This window comes from Pteronotus mesoamericanus, unplaced genomic scaffold, assembly GCF_021234165.1.
Source record: "Pteronotus mesoamericanus isolate MK-2021 breed Mesoamerican mustached bat unplaced genomic scaffold, CSHL_Meso_final scaffold_85, whole genome shotgun sequence".
NCBI classification, from domain to species: domain Eukaryota; kingdom Metazoa; phylum Chordata; class Mammalia; order Chiroptera; family Mormoopidae; genus Pteronotus; species Pteronotus mesoamericanus.
The window spans coordinates 65,951,048-65,968,812 of record NW_026555329.1 but is presented as its reverse complement, the minus strand read 5'-3'; the positions used below and the strand labels follow the sequence as shown (position 1 = coordinate 65,968,812).

The 17,765-nt window shown below is 39.9% G+C and overlaps 1 protein-coding gene and 2 pseudogenes across 1 annotated transcript in view; all 3 read right to left on the bottom strand.

The window, feature by feature from the left end:
* Positions 1-2,839: 2,839 nt before the first annotated feature.
* Positions 2,840-3,696, bottom strand: LOC129063233 (40S ribosomal protein SA-like; annotated as a pseudogene).
* A 738-nt stretch (positions 3,697-4,434) lies between these two features.
* Positions 4,435-5,545, bottom strand: LOC129063232 (NADH dehydrogenase [ubiquinone] 1 alpha subcomplex subunit 12-like; annotated as a pseudogene).
* A 184-nt stretch (positions 5,546-5,729) lies between these two features.
* The window catches only part of STRIP2 (striatin interacting protein 2), a 40,343-nt gene continuing 28,307 nt past the window's right edge, over positions 5,730-17,765 (bottom strand). Inside the window, exons 18-21 of the mRNA XM_054563999.1 lie at positions 17,632-17,698; positions 11,836-11,940; positions 10,547-10,751; positions 5,730-8,093 (exon numbers count right to left, since the gene is read on the bottom strand). Of these exons, the coding sequence (XP_054419974.1) occupies positions 7,843-8,093; positions 10,547-10,751; positions 11,836-11,940; positions 17,632-17,698 (628 nt within the window). The 3' untranslated portion in view covers positions 5,730-7,842. The remainder of the gene's footprint in view (positions 8,094-10,546; positions 10,752-11,835; positions 11,941-17,631; positions 17,699-17,765) is intronic.

The window sequence follows — 17,765 nt, the reverse complement described above, 5'->3', positions numbered from 1 at the left end:
GGAGGGTTCTTTGAAAGGGAGGGGAATGATGTGGGGAAAAATAATTGAACACTGATGGCTAGCAGACATTATTCTTTTTTTAAAAAACTTTATTTTTGGAGAGAGGGGACAGGGAAGAGAAACAGAGGGAGAAAAACATTGACATGTGAGAGAAACCTCAATTGGTTGTGACCTGGCCCACAGCCCAGGCATGTGCCCGGGCCGGGAATTGAACTGGTGACTTTTCATTTTGTAGGACAATGCTCAACCAGCTGAGCCACACCAGTCAGGGTACAAGCATTATTCTAAGCACTATACACATATTGACTCATATAATCCTTACAATTCTAGAAGGTAGGTAGTATTATCTCATTTTATAGATGCGGAATCTAAGATATAGAGAAATGAAATAACCTATCAGTTATCACACAGCTAATAGAGGCAGAGCCTTGATATAAAAATTCACCAAGTTGGGTCCAGCACCCTCACTCTCTCTGATCCATTATGGCTTTTCTGGATAAAACATCTCACATCCTGTGGTGAAGACATTATTTTCACATGCATCCACACGGGGGATTTTTGTCATGCCAGCTCCATTAACCATGTGAACAAAAAGTCACAGCATGTTTCAAGTAATGTTTCCATTTGAAGGCAAGGGGACAGATGGCACTGTCTTATTTAGTAAGGAAGTCACTGTCACCAAAGGTGTTTGAGCAGAGGTGGGATGACTTCTGCATTTATGCAGTTCCTTAGAAAGATTTCAGTTATTTTCTATAAAATAAAAGTAAAAATTTAAAATCCTTGCTTTTTGATGTTTAAATTAGACTAGTTATAAAGGGGAGAACAGTCTGAACACCTGCCCGTAGCCCACTCAGGCACAACCTCCTTACACTTCCGGGGGCCGGGAGCCTGAGAGGCCAGAACTGCTGGCAGGAGATTGTATCTCGGGCTGCTCTGGCCTGCTGCTCTGAGAACTGAGTGAACCCACCTTAACCTCATCTCATCGTAACATCCCTCCCCCGCCCAATTCTTCCCTTCCATATCTTCTAGCCTTCCTTCCTAGCTGAAAAATATTTTGTAAGCAGTATTAGAGAAGAGTTATTTGCGTTAACCATTTAATATATTAAATGTATAGTCACATAGGAGAGTACTGAGACAGGAAGATAGATCTCCAGGATAAATGATTTTTTTTTAAAGCAAGTATAGAACAGAATATATTATGCTGTCACTTGTGTTAAAAAAAAAAAGTTGGTGGGGAGATGGGTATTATCGTGGGAATTTGCTGGAAGGATAAAAAATAGAAAATAAATATGATAGTGTTGACTTCTGAAGAATGAGATAGGAATCTGGGGTGGGAGATTACATTTTTCATTGTGTGCTCTGAAAAATTACTTGAATTTTTACATTTTAATTCTTACCCAAACTGTCCATATATAAATGTACTCCTCAGTTTTATACCTTTCTACCTCATGTCACAAAACCTACCCAAGCCTGAAACTCTTTCTTTTACTTGAATCTCCTTTGACTACATCACACATTTTACAAATAAAAGTCATTTCCTCTGGGTCTTGCCTTAAACCTCTAATAATGATAGAGGGACAGTAAATAAATCAATATTGCTATTCATCAGTGGATTGAATGATGTGGTCCCACAAAATACATGTTTTTGTCTTCCTTTTCCCTGGAACCTGTGACTACCACCTTATATGGTAAAAGATCTAATTAAGTATCTTGAGAGGAGGAGCTTACCCTGGTGGGCCCTAAATTCAGTCGGATGTATTGTTATAAGAAGAGGGAGAAGCAACGTGACCGTGGAGGCGGAAGTTGGAGCGATGCACCGCAGGCCAAGGCAGGCCTGAGCCCTCAGAAGCTGGGAGAGGCGAGGAGCAGATGCTCCCCTGGAGCCTCTGGGAGGAGCGCAGCCCTGCTGGCACCTTGATTTCAGACTTCTGGCCTCCCGAACTGTGAGAAAATGCATTTCTCTTATTTTAAGCCACTCAGCTTCTGGTAACTTGGTACAGCAGCCCTGGAAATTAATATAATGGACAAAAGGTGCAACTGATAGCTAAAGTTAGGTTGTTGGAGTCTATAAAGGTTCATGGTTCCTCCGGCCTAAATAATACCTACCCTAAGTTGACTGTACTGAGGCACTTAATTCTGCAGTAGATGCTTAGTTGTTACTATAGAAACTATGAAGTAGTGAGGTTCTTGTGAGTGGAAATAGCAGCGGTGGGATAAGCCCCCGGGGGACACCATGAAAGGAATTCTCGCGCTGGGGGGATATGGGTTGGCCTGGGTGGGCTCAGATCCCTTTCAGTTGAAGAATATACTCCCAAAGGAAAATCTGCTTCCAAATATTGAGGCTTAACATTTTAAGGATATTAGACTAGCCAAACATTTAGAAAATACATTCACCTGGAAAAGGTGTTTGAAGGCATAAGGTTCTCAGGATTTACCTTCTATGAACTTTCCAGACCAGGAATTCTGAAGGAATACCAGGTGATTTTTCCACTCCTGAAAATTCACTAATGGAAAAATAAGTACAATAAGTTAATTCATGTGTTTTCCAAAAATTACCAGTCGGGGTTTACACCCACATTTCCAGAAGTGTTTGCATGTTGTTGCCAATATAAACAGAGCTTTGATGTTTCCCTTTGTTCTGCCCTATTGTAGAGATTACACATTTCCTCATATTGTTAAATTGCCACCATATAAGTAGCTTAGTGTTGAAATTATAAGGGAGGTAAATTACTCTTCTCACTATCACTATAATCTTTTTTTTTTTAATGGACACAACTTTTAGAAACTATTTTCCATTGACCTTATTTCCACACTGTGTAAGAGTTTGTGGAAGAACTGCTTAAGACCACTCAGTGATTGCTCCTACCTGCTCAGTGGCCTGCCCAGTGCGGGCGGCAGGCCGAGCGCTTGTCTTCAGCAGGACACCGCTGCATAGGCAGGGAGGGCACCTGCACCTTCACACCCGTCTGCCACCGCAGGCTGAGCGGCAGTCAAGTCGGGAGCCGGAGCCGTCCACTCGCCCTGGAATCCCTCCTTGGTCACAGCCTTTTCGGCAGCGGCCTGCTCTTCCTTTTCGATTTCTTCAGGATCTCTGTAGAAGTAGAAATCAAACATGACCTCTCATGGGTGTTCATGGGAGAGGGTGCCACTTCCCAGGCCAGCGTCCACCATGTCAGACCCACTGAGTGAGCCCCTTGCTGTTGCAAGGAATGAAGGGTAATGTCCACGGAGTGCAGAGAAGTCTGTGTGACACAGAGCAATGGTAGGCGGGTTAACATGAGACGCCTCAATGGGAGGCTGGTGGTCAGCCCCAGGATCAGTAACCACCATAAATAAGTTTGGCGCCTAGAAGGCTGCCTGGATCTGGTTCGTGAAGGTTCTAGGAGTGAAGTGGCCAGCAGTGGGAGTGGCTCCAGCGGCAGGTGCTGACCTCAGCACAGCTTGCTGGCCACTGTTCCTGGACAATAGGACTCTGACATCAGCGGGGTTTTCAGTGGCAACAATGGCCTGAGCTGCCAGCAGAAGCTTCCCCTGGGTTCTCTGCAGATAGACGATGTAGATGCCATCACTTTTCCTTTTGTAGATGTACTGTTCCCATTTGGAAGTCAGTGTTGATGCCACCTCAGTGAGTTTCCCTGCAAGGAATTTGAGGATATCCTCCTCTTTCGTTTGCTGGACATAAAGGACTCTGGGCATTGTGAAAGTTCCCCTTTCCATACAGGGGAACCAAGAACAATGCCGTGTGGGCCACTCTCTGGGTAATGCAGAAAGGCACTATAATCTTTTTTCTGGTTGAGAAAATAAGAAAGCAGGGGGAGGCCCAGAGGAAGACAATGGTTATAATATATAGATAATAAAATGCTGTAGCTGTATTTACTCTAAAATTTTTGATCTCTCCTGTTGAAAAGCATCATATAAAATATGTATTAGTATTAAACACATGTAAGATAGTGCTAGCTGCTACAGAACCAGCCGATTGTTTTACAAATGTTTATAGCTAAGTTCTGCATTTTGTAAAATGTTATTTTATTACAGAAAACATTCTTATCACACTTAATACAGAAAAATCTGGCCTGGAATTGTATTATAGGTAGAGCAGATGTTAATTGGCCACGTTCAGTATTTCTTAAATAATGGCAGGATTTACTTAGCTTCTGAAAATCACCCTAAACACACACTTAACACCTAGATTCCCAGACTTCCAAAGCCAGGATGTTAAGGTAGTTACTTAGCTCATTAATTATAGCATTGATGAGATCAAGGTCATGAATTTTATGTTTGTATGAACCAGTGTCATTTTTGTTCTAGGACCTCAGCTACATATGTTTTTTGTTGTTTTATCAAAAAATTTTAATCACATTAAAAGTAAGCAATAAAAATAAAATTACATGAAAAGCCCAGTATTTTACAAGTTTAAACTGTTTTCCATTGTCTTTACTCGTAAGGTGTTGAAGGTGGGACCCACTCTTGAGTCTTCTTTCTAGTGGTGGAATAAGGCACACACTGTTCCGGAGTGCCACTCACGTTGAATTTATGGTTTGTCCAAATGAATTTACGAGCAGTAGGTGGCTTTGTTGCTGGAGGATCATCAGTCATACACTGAAGCCGATGATGCCATTCAGGGGGCACCGTGCTTCCATCCACATCCCAGAATGTTTTTACCATTCATTTCAGTAGTATATATAATCCATTAGTGATGGCCAAAAACCTGCTCGTTGCCTTCATAGTATGTTTCCTTATTTGTCTTCACCCACTAATGTACCAACCCTCACATCATTTGTTCTAAAGAGCATTCGTATACAGCCTCAGAGGCCACCATGGCCGCCGACCTGCTGCAGCCCACGCTTCAAGACCCGCAGGAACTCCGTCTTGCCCTGCAGGCTCTGCCTTTTGGGTGTCTACATTCCTAGTCTCAGCTAGACCTCAGCTAGTTTTATTGTAAATATGGGTCATTTCAAGAAGAACTAAGGGAAAGAATTAAAACTCTCCATAACTACATGGGGGAGAAACAGAAACCATCAAAACACTTCTTGATAGGATTATCTTTATGTAACAGTGATGATTATTAGAAGAGCGAGGGGGAGCTATGAACGAGGAAAGTCAAGAAAGCCACAACTGAAAGCATCAGTATAAAGCACTGAAATGGGTGGTTTTCAAATGCTCACTGAAAATCTGTCAAAATTCTCAAGAATCTCTAAGAAAGTCCCATTACCAATCTCAAGAGCTCACTGAGAAGCTGTGATGACTCAGTGTCAACGGCAGTCCGGTTGCCACTGGTGCCCTGGAGGTGAAGTGTGCTTCTCTGGCCCAGTGGCTGGCTTGTCCATGTTAATTGCTTTAGGCCAATGGAATATGAGCAGTTTGACTTAATGCCACATCCAAGCAGGAATTTTAAATGTGCTTGCATGGTATGGTTTACTATGCGAATAGCATGGTGCAAAGAGGGCTCTTCTCTCCTCTCGGAGCCGGGAGATGCATAAAGCAGGGACAGTCTAGCAGAGCTTGGTCTGAGTTGAGCAGAGCTGCAGCTGATCCCCAGACCCATGGACAAGCAACAAAGGTTTGTCATAAGTCTCTAAGCTTTTGCAGTTACTACTCCCAGGGAATATTAATACAAGATTTTATATATTCATCCTCTTTAATTGTATTCATCCTTTCTATACCTAATATGCCTTTAAGATTCTCCTGTGTTGAAGAATTTAAAGACCAAGTTTCTAAGTCCAGTTCAATTTTCTTTTTATTAAAGTGCTTCAGTAAATAAAGAGTGTTATCAACAATCAACACAAACTTTTCTGAAATACAAATAAAAATCCTCTACTTAATGAATCACTCAAATAATGTTCTTCTATGAAGTAACAGTGATCACCATTGGAAGCTGATCAATCTGAATTTATTCCTAACAACATACGTGGGTTCTCAAATTGGGATATTCAAGCTGGTTACCTTAACATATGGGGCTGTCTGTCAATACCTGAATTCTAGTTCCAGTAAGTCAGTGGAAAAATGATGTGACTTGAAACTAATCACTTATCCTTGGTGCTGCAATTTCTCCATCTGCACTGAGAATTAATCTTCCCTTAGAGAAGATTTGTAAGAAAGTATGAAATGTTAAGGCTTATCATACCTCTTTGCTTCAGAAAGCATTCACGTGCATATTTTTAAAAGGTCAACTTATTTGTTCTTGACACAAATTAAATACTATATGGTTTTAAAAGAAATAGATTGATGACTGCTCTTTCCTTGAAAGTTATTTATACTTAAATCACATTAAAATTAGAGATCAATGGGGTTCATAAATGATATGCTCAGTAAATTATTTTGATAAAATTTATGAATTTGAAGAAATTTCTTCCATTACATATTTACATGACCTTTCAATAAAAACAGAAAGGCTGCTACCCCAAACTCACAAAGAGGCGAAACCCAAGCTTTAATTAGAGTTTTGATATAGTTCCTTTGGATGGGGTTTGTAACTTAATCATGACTTCTAAATGACCCTGTGGTTAACAAAGAACAGAGTATAAATAAGCCGATTTGGATTAGACCTCCTGGTATAATTAAAGTGGCCTGGTGCAGTCATAACAACGATTCAGTAGTGTCTACATTAGGGGAGAGGGGACTTAAAAGTAAAAAAGCTTGAAAATATAGATGACAATTGTGGGGATAGAAGAGAAATAAAATAATCCTGACTGAATCGGAAACTTTTCTAAAAACCTTGTTTCTGTTGGGAAGTATGTGATTCTGCTATAAGAGAAGTTTAAAGAGTTTGGTACATCAACTCTTATATTTTCAAAGAAATGTGCAATACTTTTAGGTGGAAACAGTACTGCTAAATCTCCACATGACACTTTGAAACCACTAGCATAAAAAAAGAAAATGTAAGCATTAATCAACGTAGAAGAAAAATGGTAAGCTGTCTTGCTGTTCAATAATCGTTCATGAGCACAAAAGGACACACCATATCAATAAATAAAACCGTCTGTAGTTAACTGGTCATTTTAAAAATGAATTGGATGAAAATAATAATTTTCTGCAGTGTACTCAGTCATTTTAAGACTAAGGTAGTTTCAGGAAAAACATGGGACATTCTCAGAGGAGGCCTGACAATTTCATACAGGTTGTGGCAGAACACTCCATGCCCTACAGAGTACACAAGGAAATAATTTTCACATTGAACATACATCTCTTAGGGAATAAAGGAAAAAATACTTTATGCCATATACTTTTCTATAACATGCAGTATTTAGGTAATAGTAAATCATCATCTTTCACAAAGAAGGTGCAAGTGCTCCAAAATCATGTTAAAACTAATGATTTTAGAAAGAGATGTTAAAATTTTAAATTTAAAATACAGACTTAATTTCAAAGTTGGTTTTGCCAGACCTCTGGTAAGTCCTAGGAATCCAGGGGGAGCAAGAAGAAAGTGTCCTCCTCTTTAATGACATGCACCTCCAATTACCATGATAAATGCCATGGAACAAATGCCACCATAAACTTTTTCTCACTCTTGCCAAGCAAAGGCTAGGCTAGTTCCAGGCAAAACTAAAGCAGGAGTCCCACAAAAGAGACTGTCAAAGCCCAGCAAGAGACATTCCAGGCCACCAGGTCCCTAAATGACCCCAGGGTAAGTTCATCATTTTCTGTGACTCGGGAGCCTTGCACTATCTCTGGGGACAGCAGCCCCCAGAATGTCCTGATCTACACTGGATGTCCTTGGACTGGGCCAGCTCTTCCCTGGACAAGCACTTCTAGAGCTGGAAACAGAGGCTGAATAGGCAGGATAGGCAGAGCACCATTTATTGGAGCCAACCCCCATCTATCAGACGCTTTGTTGACAAGAGCTTAGTGATTCTGGAGCAGCTCTTCCCAACAGATGGGCTGCGAAAACACCTCTCTTTCCAGCCAGATCTCATATGAATAGTGGAAATCCTCAGGCAGATCCAGCCTCTGCCCCAGCACACTCTGCAAGCAGTTGTCCACAGGTGAAAATTCAGAGTCCTGAGGTCTGTCATATCGGCGGCTATTAAAAGCCTCAATGTTGGCTCTCAAGGTGCATTCTTCTGCTTGGAAGTCCCATGGCCTGGCATCGATGTCTGTGATGGGCAGAGAAAAAGAGAAAGATGGAGGACACAACTCAGGACTCTGCTCCCCTTACCACAGAGCACGGTCTACAGGATATCAACAATGGAACTGCTCGGAATTTCCTTTTCTGTAAAAAGCAATGTAACAAGTAAATAAATAACATTCTGTCACTCAGGTTTAAAAAATACACACATGCCCACATACATAAGCTTATATATAAAGACTTTTTTTAGAAGGGTACTCTAGAAACCGGTAACAGTGATTAGCACTGAGAAGGACATGAGGATCCTGTGAGAGGTAGACTTCATTTATTGTAGTTCCTTTTCATTATTTCACTTTCTTATTAGTTTTACATACCGTAAGTCCTCACTCGGCATCATCAAAAGGTTCTGTGACTTTAAGCAACACAATCTTACTACAGGCTAATTGATATAAATGAGAGTTAAGTTCCAAAGGCATCTCATCAACGTTATAATAAAACAACATTGAACAAAATGATGTTATTTGAGGATCTGCTGATCATGTTTTTCAAAATAGAACTCAGTTCCTTTTCTTGAGCTTTCCTTGGGGATGGGAGTTTCCCATTGGAAAGGAACCACCAGCTCTCAAGGAATGTGAAGAGGTAGGAAGGGGTAGAACAAGAAGAATCTGAATGAACCGATTAGTAAAGATTTTTCCTGATTCCCTAAGACCTCCCCCAGCACATGATAAATCTTTGTCAGTTTACATTAATACTATGAGATTAAGGCTTCCATGGAGGTAAAAACAGAAAACAGATAATCTACTTTGTTTCTGTTTATTCCATTTAGACTCTTAGTTCAGGGCCAGAGATCATATTTCCTAGGTCTCTTATTCCCACACTCAGTGGTTTATCATAAGGAAGTGCAGTTAGGGTTTTGGCTCATGATGGCAGCAACAACAGAAGTGGCATTTGCAGGATAAAACATTTTCATGTTTTAAAAATCTATAAGAATTTAAATAGTTAATTGTGCTTTGTGTCTTATAGTAGAAGTTGCATCCTGGCTTATTATCTGCCAATTATATGCTTCCCTTAGTTCTCAAATTCAGGCCTGTTACAAATTCTAGCAGCATCTTCTCAAATTCAGGCCCGTTACAAATCCTAGCAAAGACAAGTCATTAGTCATCTTACCAAAAACTCTTGAATGCAATTAATGATCAAATCCCACCACAACAAATGTCAATACAATGGAAAAAAGCTCTCCAAAATAAATTCTTTCAAACTCTGGTTAATCTTAGCATAAGTCTTGGTAGTTCAACTAGATATTACAATGTCTCCTGATGTGAGGCAATAAATGCAGCTCCCAACATCACCTACAATGCACTACAGCCAAAAATTTTAAATTCAATTCATCAAATCTTTGGATCTAACTTCCAGTTTACAGGTGATACCAGAGACAGAGGAATAAGGTAAATGACACCACAAAGAAGCAAGTAGACAAATCTAGGAGGTGGATATTCTGCAGGAAACTTGTCCTTGTTCTTCAGTTAGTCAGTGTTATGGATTGGCGGGGGTGGGGTGGGGGCTGGAATGACTGCTAGATTCAAAATAATAAAAGGATATAACAACCAGATGGAATCTGTGGTCCCGGGTTGGATTATGACTTGGAAAAAATAGCTTTAAAGAACATTGGGGCAAATGGTGAATTCTGAATATAAACTTGATTATTAGATAAAATTAAAAAATGTAGTGATATGGAAAGGTGGGGATAATGTTAAATAAAAAAGAGATTATAAAATAGCATGTACAATTTGCTTTTTTCCCCAACCCTTACCTGAAGATATGTTTTATTGATTTGAGTGAGAGAGGAAGGAAGAGAGAGAGAGAGACAGAGACAGACAGACAGACATCGATCGGTGGCCTCCCGAACACATCCCAACCAGGGATCAAGCTGGCAACCTAGGTATGTGCCCTAACAGGAGATTGAACCCTTTTGGTGTATGGAATGATGCTAGAAGCAACTGTGCCACTTGGCCAGGACCGATCTGCTTTCATTTTAATAAAATGTGTATTTATATACAGAGAAAAAGATCTGGAAGAGTATACAATAGGATATTAACAGTGGCAAACTTCGGGTTAAACAAATATGTAGTAAAAATGGTAATAGCAAAAAGTTTGCTTACTTGTATTTTCTAATTGCTTTGTAGTAATAAAAGTTTATTTTAATTTTAAAAATCTCTCAGAAAAACCTGTCATTTAAAGGAATGATTTGGACAGGGGATAATTATTTCTCAATTTACTTGTTTAATAAAATGTATTTTCATAGGACAGGGGTACATGGATTGGGGCAGTCCTTGAAACATTTGTTATATCAGCACCTAATTTATAATCATATATTTTCTCATCCAAAATATCTAACAATTCATACCACGAGAGACAAATGTTGATTAGTTTTGTTAAAGCCCCAGGCAGCTCCTGGAAGCCAAGAGCTCTGAGAGCACTCACCGTTTCCGTAGGCCCAGTCATCGTTCATGCGGTGGCGCACCTTCTGGTAAATGGCCGACATGGTTTTCATGTTGCTTTTCCTCCACTGGCGCCCCAGGTACTTGGTCTGTATTTTTAGCAGCTTCAGGACATAAAGTTGCAGCATGGCCTGTTTGACCTTTAGGGCCCGCTTTAAGATTGGAGCAGATTTAAACACCACTAGCATCTGTCCATTTAAAGAGGGGTGAAAATGAAGACAGACAGATAAAAATCTAAAGTTACTTGGAATTTCCAACTCATACAGATTAAGGTAAACCTGCCTGGCCTTAGATTACCCTGCAGAACTTTTGGGGAAAAAGCCTATGGTCCAGGTTCTACTTAGATTTAGTCTTTAAGAACAGAGAGGAACCACTCTATTTATAATTTCACAATTAAAAGTTTCTAATATTCCAAGTGCATGACATAAAGTGCAAAAAATTTTGTCAGCCACACATCTCATTTCCAGTATTAGTGGTTTCTTGTCTATCTTCTGAGGATAATTGTAAGTATGCATTAATTATTTTTATTAACAAAAATGATAGCCAACTACATATCCTGTGATGCTGTTCCATACCTGGCTTTTTAAAAACACTATACCTTGCGCTGGCCAGGTAGCTCAGATGGTTAGAGCACTGTCCTAATACCCTGGGGGTGTGGGCTCAATCTCTGGTCAGGGCACATGAAAGAATGAACCAATGAATGCAGAAATGAGTGGAGCAACATACTGATGTGTGTGTGTTTTTCTCTCTCCCTTCCTCTAGCTCTAAAATGAATCAGTATATTTTAAAAAGAAAGGATTATTTAAAAAGCAATATCCTTTGATAATTATTTCATATTGGTATAGAACTGTCTCATTCATTTTAACTGGTGTATAATATTCTAAGGATGTACTGTAAGTTATTTAACAAATAGGTGCCATATTAATGAGCATTTAGGTTGTTTCCAATCTTTCATAATCACAAACAATGCTGAAATGAATAATCTTAGACCTGCATCATTTGGGATTTTTGACTATAATCCAAATAACAATGCTAACTTCTCTATCAGAGTGGCACTGAGGGCGGGGAGGGCGTCCATATTCAGCTCTCTGAAAAGAAATGTAAGTAATTATCTCATATAGAATAAATTGTCCAGAATTAGGAGGGGTTAATTATTATGTAACACTCAGTGTCTATCTATAGAGCTTGCAAAGCAGTAAGTCGCTGTGTATTAACAGAAGATTTAAAAAATTCAGTCAGATGGACGCTTCCCTGACCCGACTCCGCACTCACCATGGTTCGGGAATGCTTCCATTTGGTCAGTTTGTTGAGCAGCCTCAGAAGGTTGATGCAGGAAAAGAGGTTCCTCCAGCAGAACTGGCTGTTGTCCCCAGCTTCCTGTAATGAGGCATGCCCTTCATTATCTCAGCACTTAAAAGGCTTTTATTTCCACTGGTGGATGGAAGTCACTGTTGGTCAGTTTAGATGAGGCCTTCCATATGAAATGCTACATCCTCTCTATCCTGCTTTCACACACTGAGGCCTTAAACATGCAGTATCTTTAATCTGAAAATACACAGCTGCCAGTCCTGGAAGACTCTACGTAGAACAAGAACTGGTTAGAAAGTTGATACAAGAACACAAGAACTTCATTCAAGCAAGCTTTCTTGTGTAGCTTTCTAATTTAGGATCGGAGCAGAGATGACAGAACTTTACCCCCATGTACTTTGCACTTATATAAGCTATGTTTGTAAGTGCTAGGAGTTATTCTGGTAGATTTCAAACTGTTGGATGGATCTGATATTCATTATGGCTGGATTTTTAAAATCAACCCCCACCCTCCTTTATCAAGCCATATTGCAGTAAATTGCTTAATTCTGCAGCATGGAATAAAAATGGCAGATGGTTAATTCTAACCAGGTGTTTCTCTTGTATATTTCTTGATATCTTGTGAGCACCCAACCAGCTATAACAGATGGATGTCAGATTAGAAACAGGTATTTACTCATAGAAGCATCATTCAGGGACAAAAATAAAGAGTCCTTATGGATTTCGGGGCCTGCAAACATATACTGGTGACAGAAGCTATATAAATCAATGAGTATGCACTGTGGCCAAACTAACATCTTGGAAATTCTTCACGTCTACAGTGATAGGAGAATGTAGGAGTAGGAGATGTATAGATGTGAATTGCTGTCTGGTGGATGGAAAATTACCCTCTCTCTCAAATTAATTTGAAGCAATCAAGACAGGCATACATGTAATGTGGACTGAATATCCAAGATTTTTGAGAGTATTAGGCTCACCCAATATATAAATAAGACTAAGAGTCAAAAAGTTTCAGGGAAACCTTTTAGAAATATTATTTAGAAAAAATGTTTTCCTTCCTGTAGTAAATGTTCAACATTGTGTTTAGAATGAGTCCCAGGAGAACCATTTGTTTCATTTTAGGGAAACTTCCATGGGCGTTTCCACTGTAGTGCATCTGCTAGTCTGGCTTGCTCAAAACAGATCAAGTTCTACAGATGTTACATCTTGGACGGCTCACAAAGGAGACAGACTTTTAAATGTTTATTTTTTAAAATACAAGCAGAGGAAACAAAAAATACATGGGAGACATAAATGCACTGTATTTGCACTGCATCTTGATTCCTAATATGGTAGCAGCATTAAAAGCCTTGCATTCCTTAGCACCCAAAGAATAATATGAGAGTAGAGGTATGGCCTTATAGAAGAAGCACTGGAACAGGCACCAGGGCACCTGGATTATGTTTTGTCCTGACAAATTATTTACCTGTTTCCTGTCAGAGGCTGAACTAGATAATCTTTAAGATCCATTTAGCTCTGGCCATTCAATAATTTTGTGATTTACTTCAGCTTTCTCCAGTTGGTTTAAAAGTAAAGTCGTAAGTGAAAGTAAACTAATTGTGGCTGCCTTTTCTTTAGAGGTGTCTTAAGAGTTCCAGGAAGGATGCTCCAACTCCTTCCCCGACATAGTGTCACCCGCTCCAGGCCTTGCTCTCTTTGTGGCTGCCTTTTCTTTTGAGGTGTCTTAAGAGTTCCAGGAAGGATGCTCCAACTCCTTCCCTGACATAGTGTCACCCGCTCCAGGCCTTGCTCTCCTTTCTTTCTGTTAATACCTCCTGATACCTATCACTAACCCCACTTCTTGCATCACCAGATACTGCCTGGAGCGGGCCCTGCTCAACCTTTTTGCCTTGTTCCAACCCAACAGACAATCATTTTCCTAGCTAGCCTTCAGCTCCATGGGTGCCATTTCAGATTTTCCAGACTTGAATGTTTTTTCTTTTTGTTTATGTTCACTTAAGAAGGGTCACCTTCTTCCTCTCTCTCTTTCTTTCTGTCTCTCTGGCAAGACTCAGTGTACTAATTAAGTAAGATGGAAAGTTCTGGGGAAATATATTTTGTGAACATCAGCACTTGGCCACATTTCCTTGCTCCTGGTTCTTTACACTATCCAAAGCAAAACCTTTACTCATTTACGACCAGCAAGTTAAAAAAAATTTGCCCATTTTCTACTCTCACAACAAATGTTTGTTTGTATGTACCTCAGATCTAAAGATTTAGTTCAGCCCTGGCTGGTGTGGCTCAGCGGATTGAGTGCTGGCCTGGGAATCAAAGGGTAATCAGTTCAATTGTCAGTCAGGGCACATGCCTGGGTTGTGGGCCAGGTCCCTAGCGGGGGATGTGCGAGAGGCAAACACACACTGATGTTTCTCTCCCTCTCTTTCTCCTTCCCTTCCCCTCTCTCTAAAAATAAATAAATAAAATCTTTTTAAAAAATCATTAAAAAAATAAAGATTTAGTTCAGGGACCAAATCTTACCCTTTCAGAGCATTTCTTAAGGCTGAGTAATTTCACTTCCAGGAATCTATCTTAAGGAAATAATCAGAAATGAGATCAAACGTTTAGGTACAGGATGTTCATTTTAAAATTATACAGAGAAAATTGAAATAAAAGCCCAACTATAATAAAAAACATTATTTTTTATCCTTACCCAAGGGCATGTTTATTGATTGCAGAGAGAGAGGAAGGAAGGGAAAGAAAGAGGGAGAGACACATCGACGTGAGAAAGACATTGATCAGTTGCCTCTCGTATGCACCCTGACCAGGACCAAACCTGCAGCCTAGACATGTGCCCTGACTGGGGATGGAACCTGTGACCTTTTGGTTCACGGAGACAACACTCCAACCAACTGAGCCACACCAGCCAGGGCAAAAATAATCATTTAAAAAATGTTATCATATTTTGGTGTGTGTAATGCGCACCTATGTTTTTATGCACATTAGACATGGGATTATTATACCTATAGCATGTAATCATTATACTCAGGTATAATGCACATCCTTATTTTTCCCTCAAAAAATCTGGGCAAAAAAGCGCACATTATACATGGCAAGATACAGTAAGTAGTGAAACATTATGTGTAGCTATTAAAAAACGTTCTCAAGAATATTTAATAAAATTATATTGTGAATATTTAAGTTGTACTATGTGAAGTTAAAACAAAGTACTTACTTTCTAAAATAATATGTATATATTTATATGAATAAATATATACTATATATGGTAATTACAGCAAAATATTAACAGTGGTATCCTGACTGGTGTGGCTCAGTGGGTTGAGAGTCGTCCCACTGACAGAAAGGTTGCTGGTTTGATTCCAGGCAGGGCACAACTAGAGTATTTTAATTTTCTTCCCCATATTTTTTAATTTTTCTCCAATTTTCTGCAATAGTATATATCAACATTATAATCAGACAAGAACTTTAAACGTTATTTAAAAGAAATCCTATACACTTAAAAAAGCCAGTACATTTTCTGTTTACAATTAATTCATTGAGCTTCAAAAAGTGATAAATCTTTTTTAAAAACATATTTTATCTATTTATTTTTAGAGAGGGGGAATGGAGGGAGAAAGACAGAGGAACATCAATTTGTTGCCTCTTGCAGGCCCCCAACTGGGGACATGACCCGGACATGTGCCCTGACTGGGAACTGAACTGGTAACCTTTTGGTTCACAGGCCGGTGCTCAATCTAGAGAGAGCCATACCAACCAGGAATGAAAAAGTTATAAAAACTTTATATAAAAGTTTTTATTAAAAAGTTATAAATCTTACTCATATAAGCATTAGTCTTTTCTGAGTAAAGAAACCATCATTTTAAAGCCATTATATTGAGCAACTATGTGGAGTAAACTTTCTAGTTACTTCAAGCCATGACTGGACTCAGGAAAGTACTTACATTGTGAGCTCACACACGAACAAAACAAAACAAAACAAACTGTGGTTACCAAATGAAACCACCAGATGCCGCTGTTGCTTCACAGAAAGGAAAGGGAATACCTACTATGAATGTTTTATTAAGAATAGATAATGCTTTCACCCACTCTTGCATAATAATAAAGTCTTATCAGAAGCATTACAATTATTTCAATGATTTTATGCTTACACCTCAAAAGGTCACTCGGAAGAGATACAGATTCTGTTCATAAAAGCTGACTTTATGTTTTAAATTTTAATGCTATCTGTGTACTGTTTCTCATTCCAACTCTGAATGACTCTCCATCCAGGCTCTGCTATATTCAACTGTAAAGTTTTGTAAGTTGCTTAACTTTTATACCCATAAAACAGTAATACCAACCTCATAGTTGTTTTAAAGACTGAATAACATCATGAACATAAAAAGGGTTAGGTAACTTATTACCTCTCTCTGCAGGGGTAAGAAGCTCCACTTGGCTGCTGAGAGCACATCTAAGTAAGACAGGACATTTCTGCCCTGATGCTAAAATGCGTGCTAGACTTAGTGTCTCAGGACATGGGTCCTTCTTTAATTCATGGACTGCCATCTATGAAGCGTGGGCCATGACAAGTTATTTTATCCAGTGGGCATTTCTCATCTTTGAAATTGGGGTCTGGGCCAAATGGCTCTCATGGCCCCTCCCGCCAAAAATCCTATGACTCTATAAAACCTGTACCATAGCGGATATCATTCTATTTTTTTACATAATCGACTTTTTTGATGCAACAGTTTGCAGGTATTAAAGTTGGGGGACAAAAGGTTGTGGCACACAGGTGCCATCATCTGATCACTCAGCATTGACTGAGCCCCTACCGTATACCACACATGGTGCTAGACACTGGTGATGGAAATATGAAGACGAGCCCTGGCTGGTGTGCCTCAGTTGGTCGGAGCGCCATCCGGTAAACTGAAAGGTTGCAGTTTCAATTCCTAGTCAGGATACATGCCTAGGTTGTGGGTTTGGTCCCCAGCTGGGGTGCATACAGGAGGCAACTATCAATGTTTCTCCCCTTCTCTCCCTCCCTCCCCCTCTCTCTGGAATCAATAAGCATGTCCTGGGGTGAGGAATAAAAAAAAAAAGATGATACTATCTCTTACTTCAAGGAGTTTTCAATCAAATGGAGAAACAAACAGATTACAGGGCAAAAGGGTGAGGGTATAGGCTGAGGTGTATCTAAGGAGCTATGGCAAAAATGCTCCGGTAAGCACCTGATCTTCAATGTGCTGTTCATCAGTGTCATGGAATGAAGGGCAACTTGAGGGACTTTTCTCATTTGCCTAGAACTGTTTCCAGGATGAGGAATTTTCTGGGTCATCCTTCTGTGGCTATATTGACTTTTGCCTTACAGAGCCCTAGGCAAGGTATTTTCTGAAGTACCCATCCTGGGTTTTATAACCCATATGAAAATGAAAAGTGAATAGCCTGTAGCACAGCGGAAAGACAGGTAATTGGGACAGACCGGAAGAGATGCTTCTGCTATTTACACACTCATATTCAGTTTCTGTGCCATTGTATTCCTAAGTCTCCTCTCCTCAGTGTTTTTCACCTACCCTTTTCTCTTCTCTACAAAATGTTGCGCTCGGCTTTTCCAAATTGTTCTCACCTGGGTCAGCTGCTCTAACCCCTCTGGCCTCTGTGCTATTGCCTTTATTGATCTGAGACTCCCAAACCAGGGCATTATGGGGCTGGAGGAGAAATGGAAGAGCAAGTGCCAGTCTCTGCCACCTGGCAATTTCAAAGGCTACTAAATCCCCACCTGCTTACCAGACTCTCCGTAGTAAGTTCTGGCAAATCCTGGATGGTACAGCAAGGGTAATCCAGGACTGAGATGCTGCAAGATAGAGAGATAAGGACAGGCTTTAGTTAAATGGTAATGGCAGGAAACAGCTGTGTCTTAA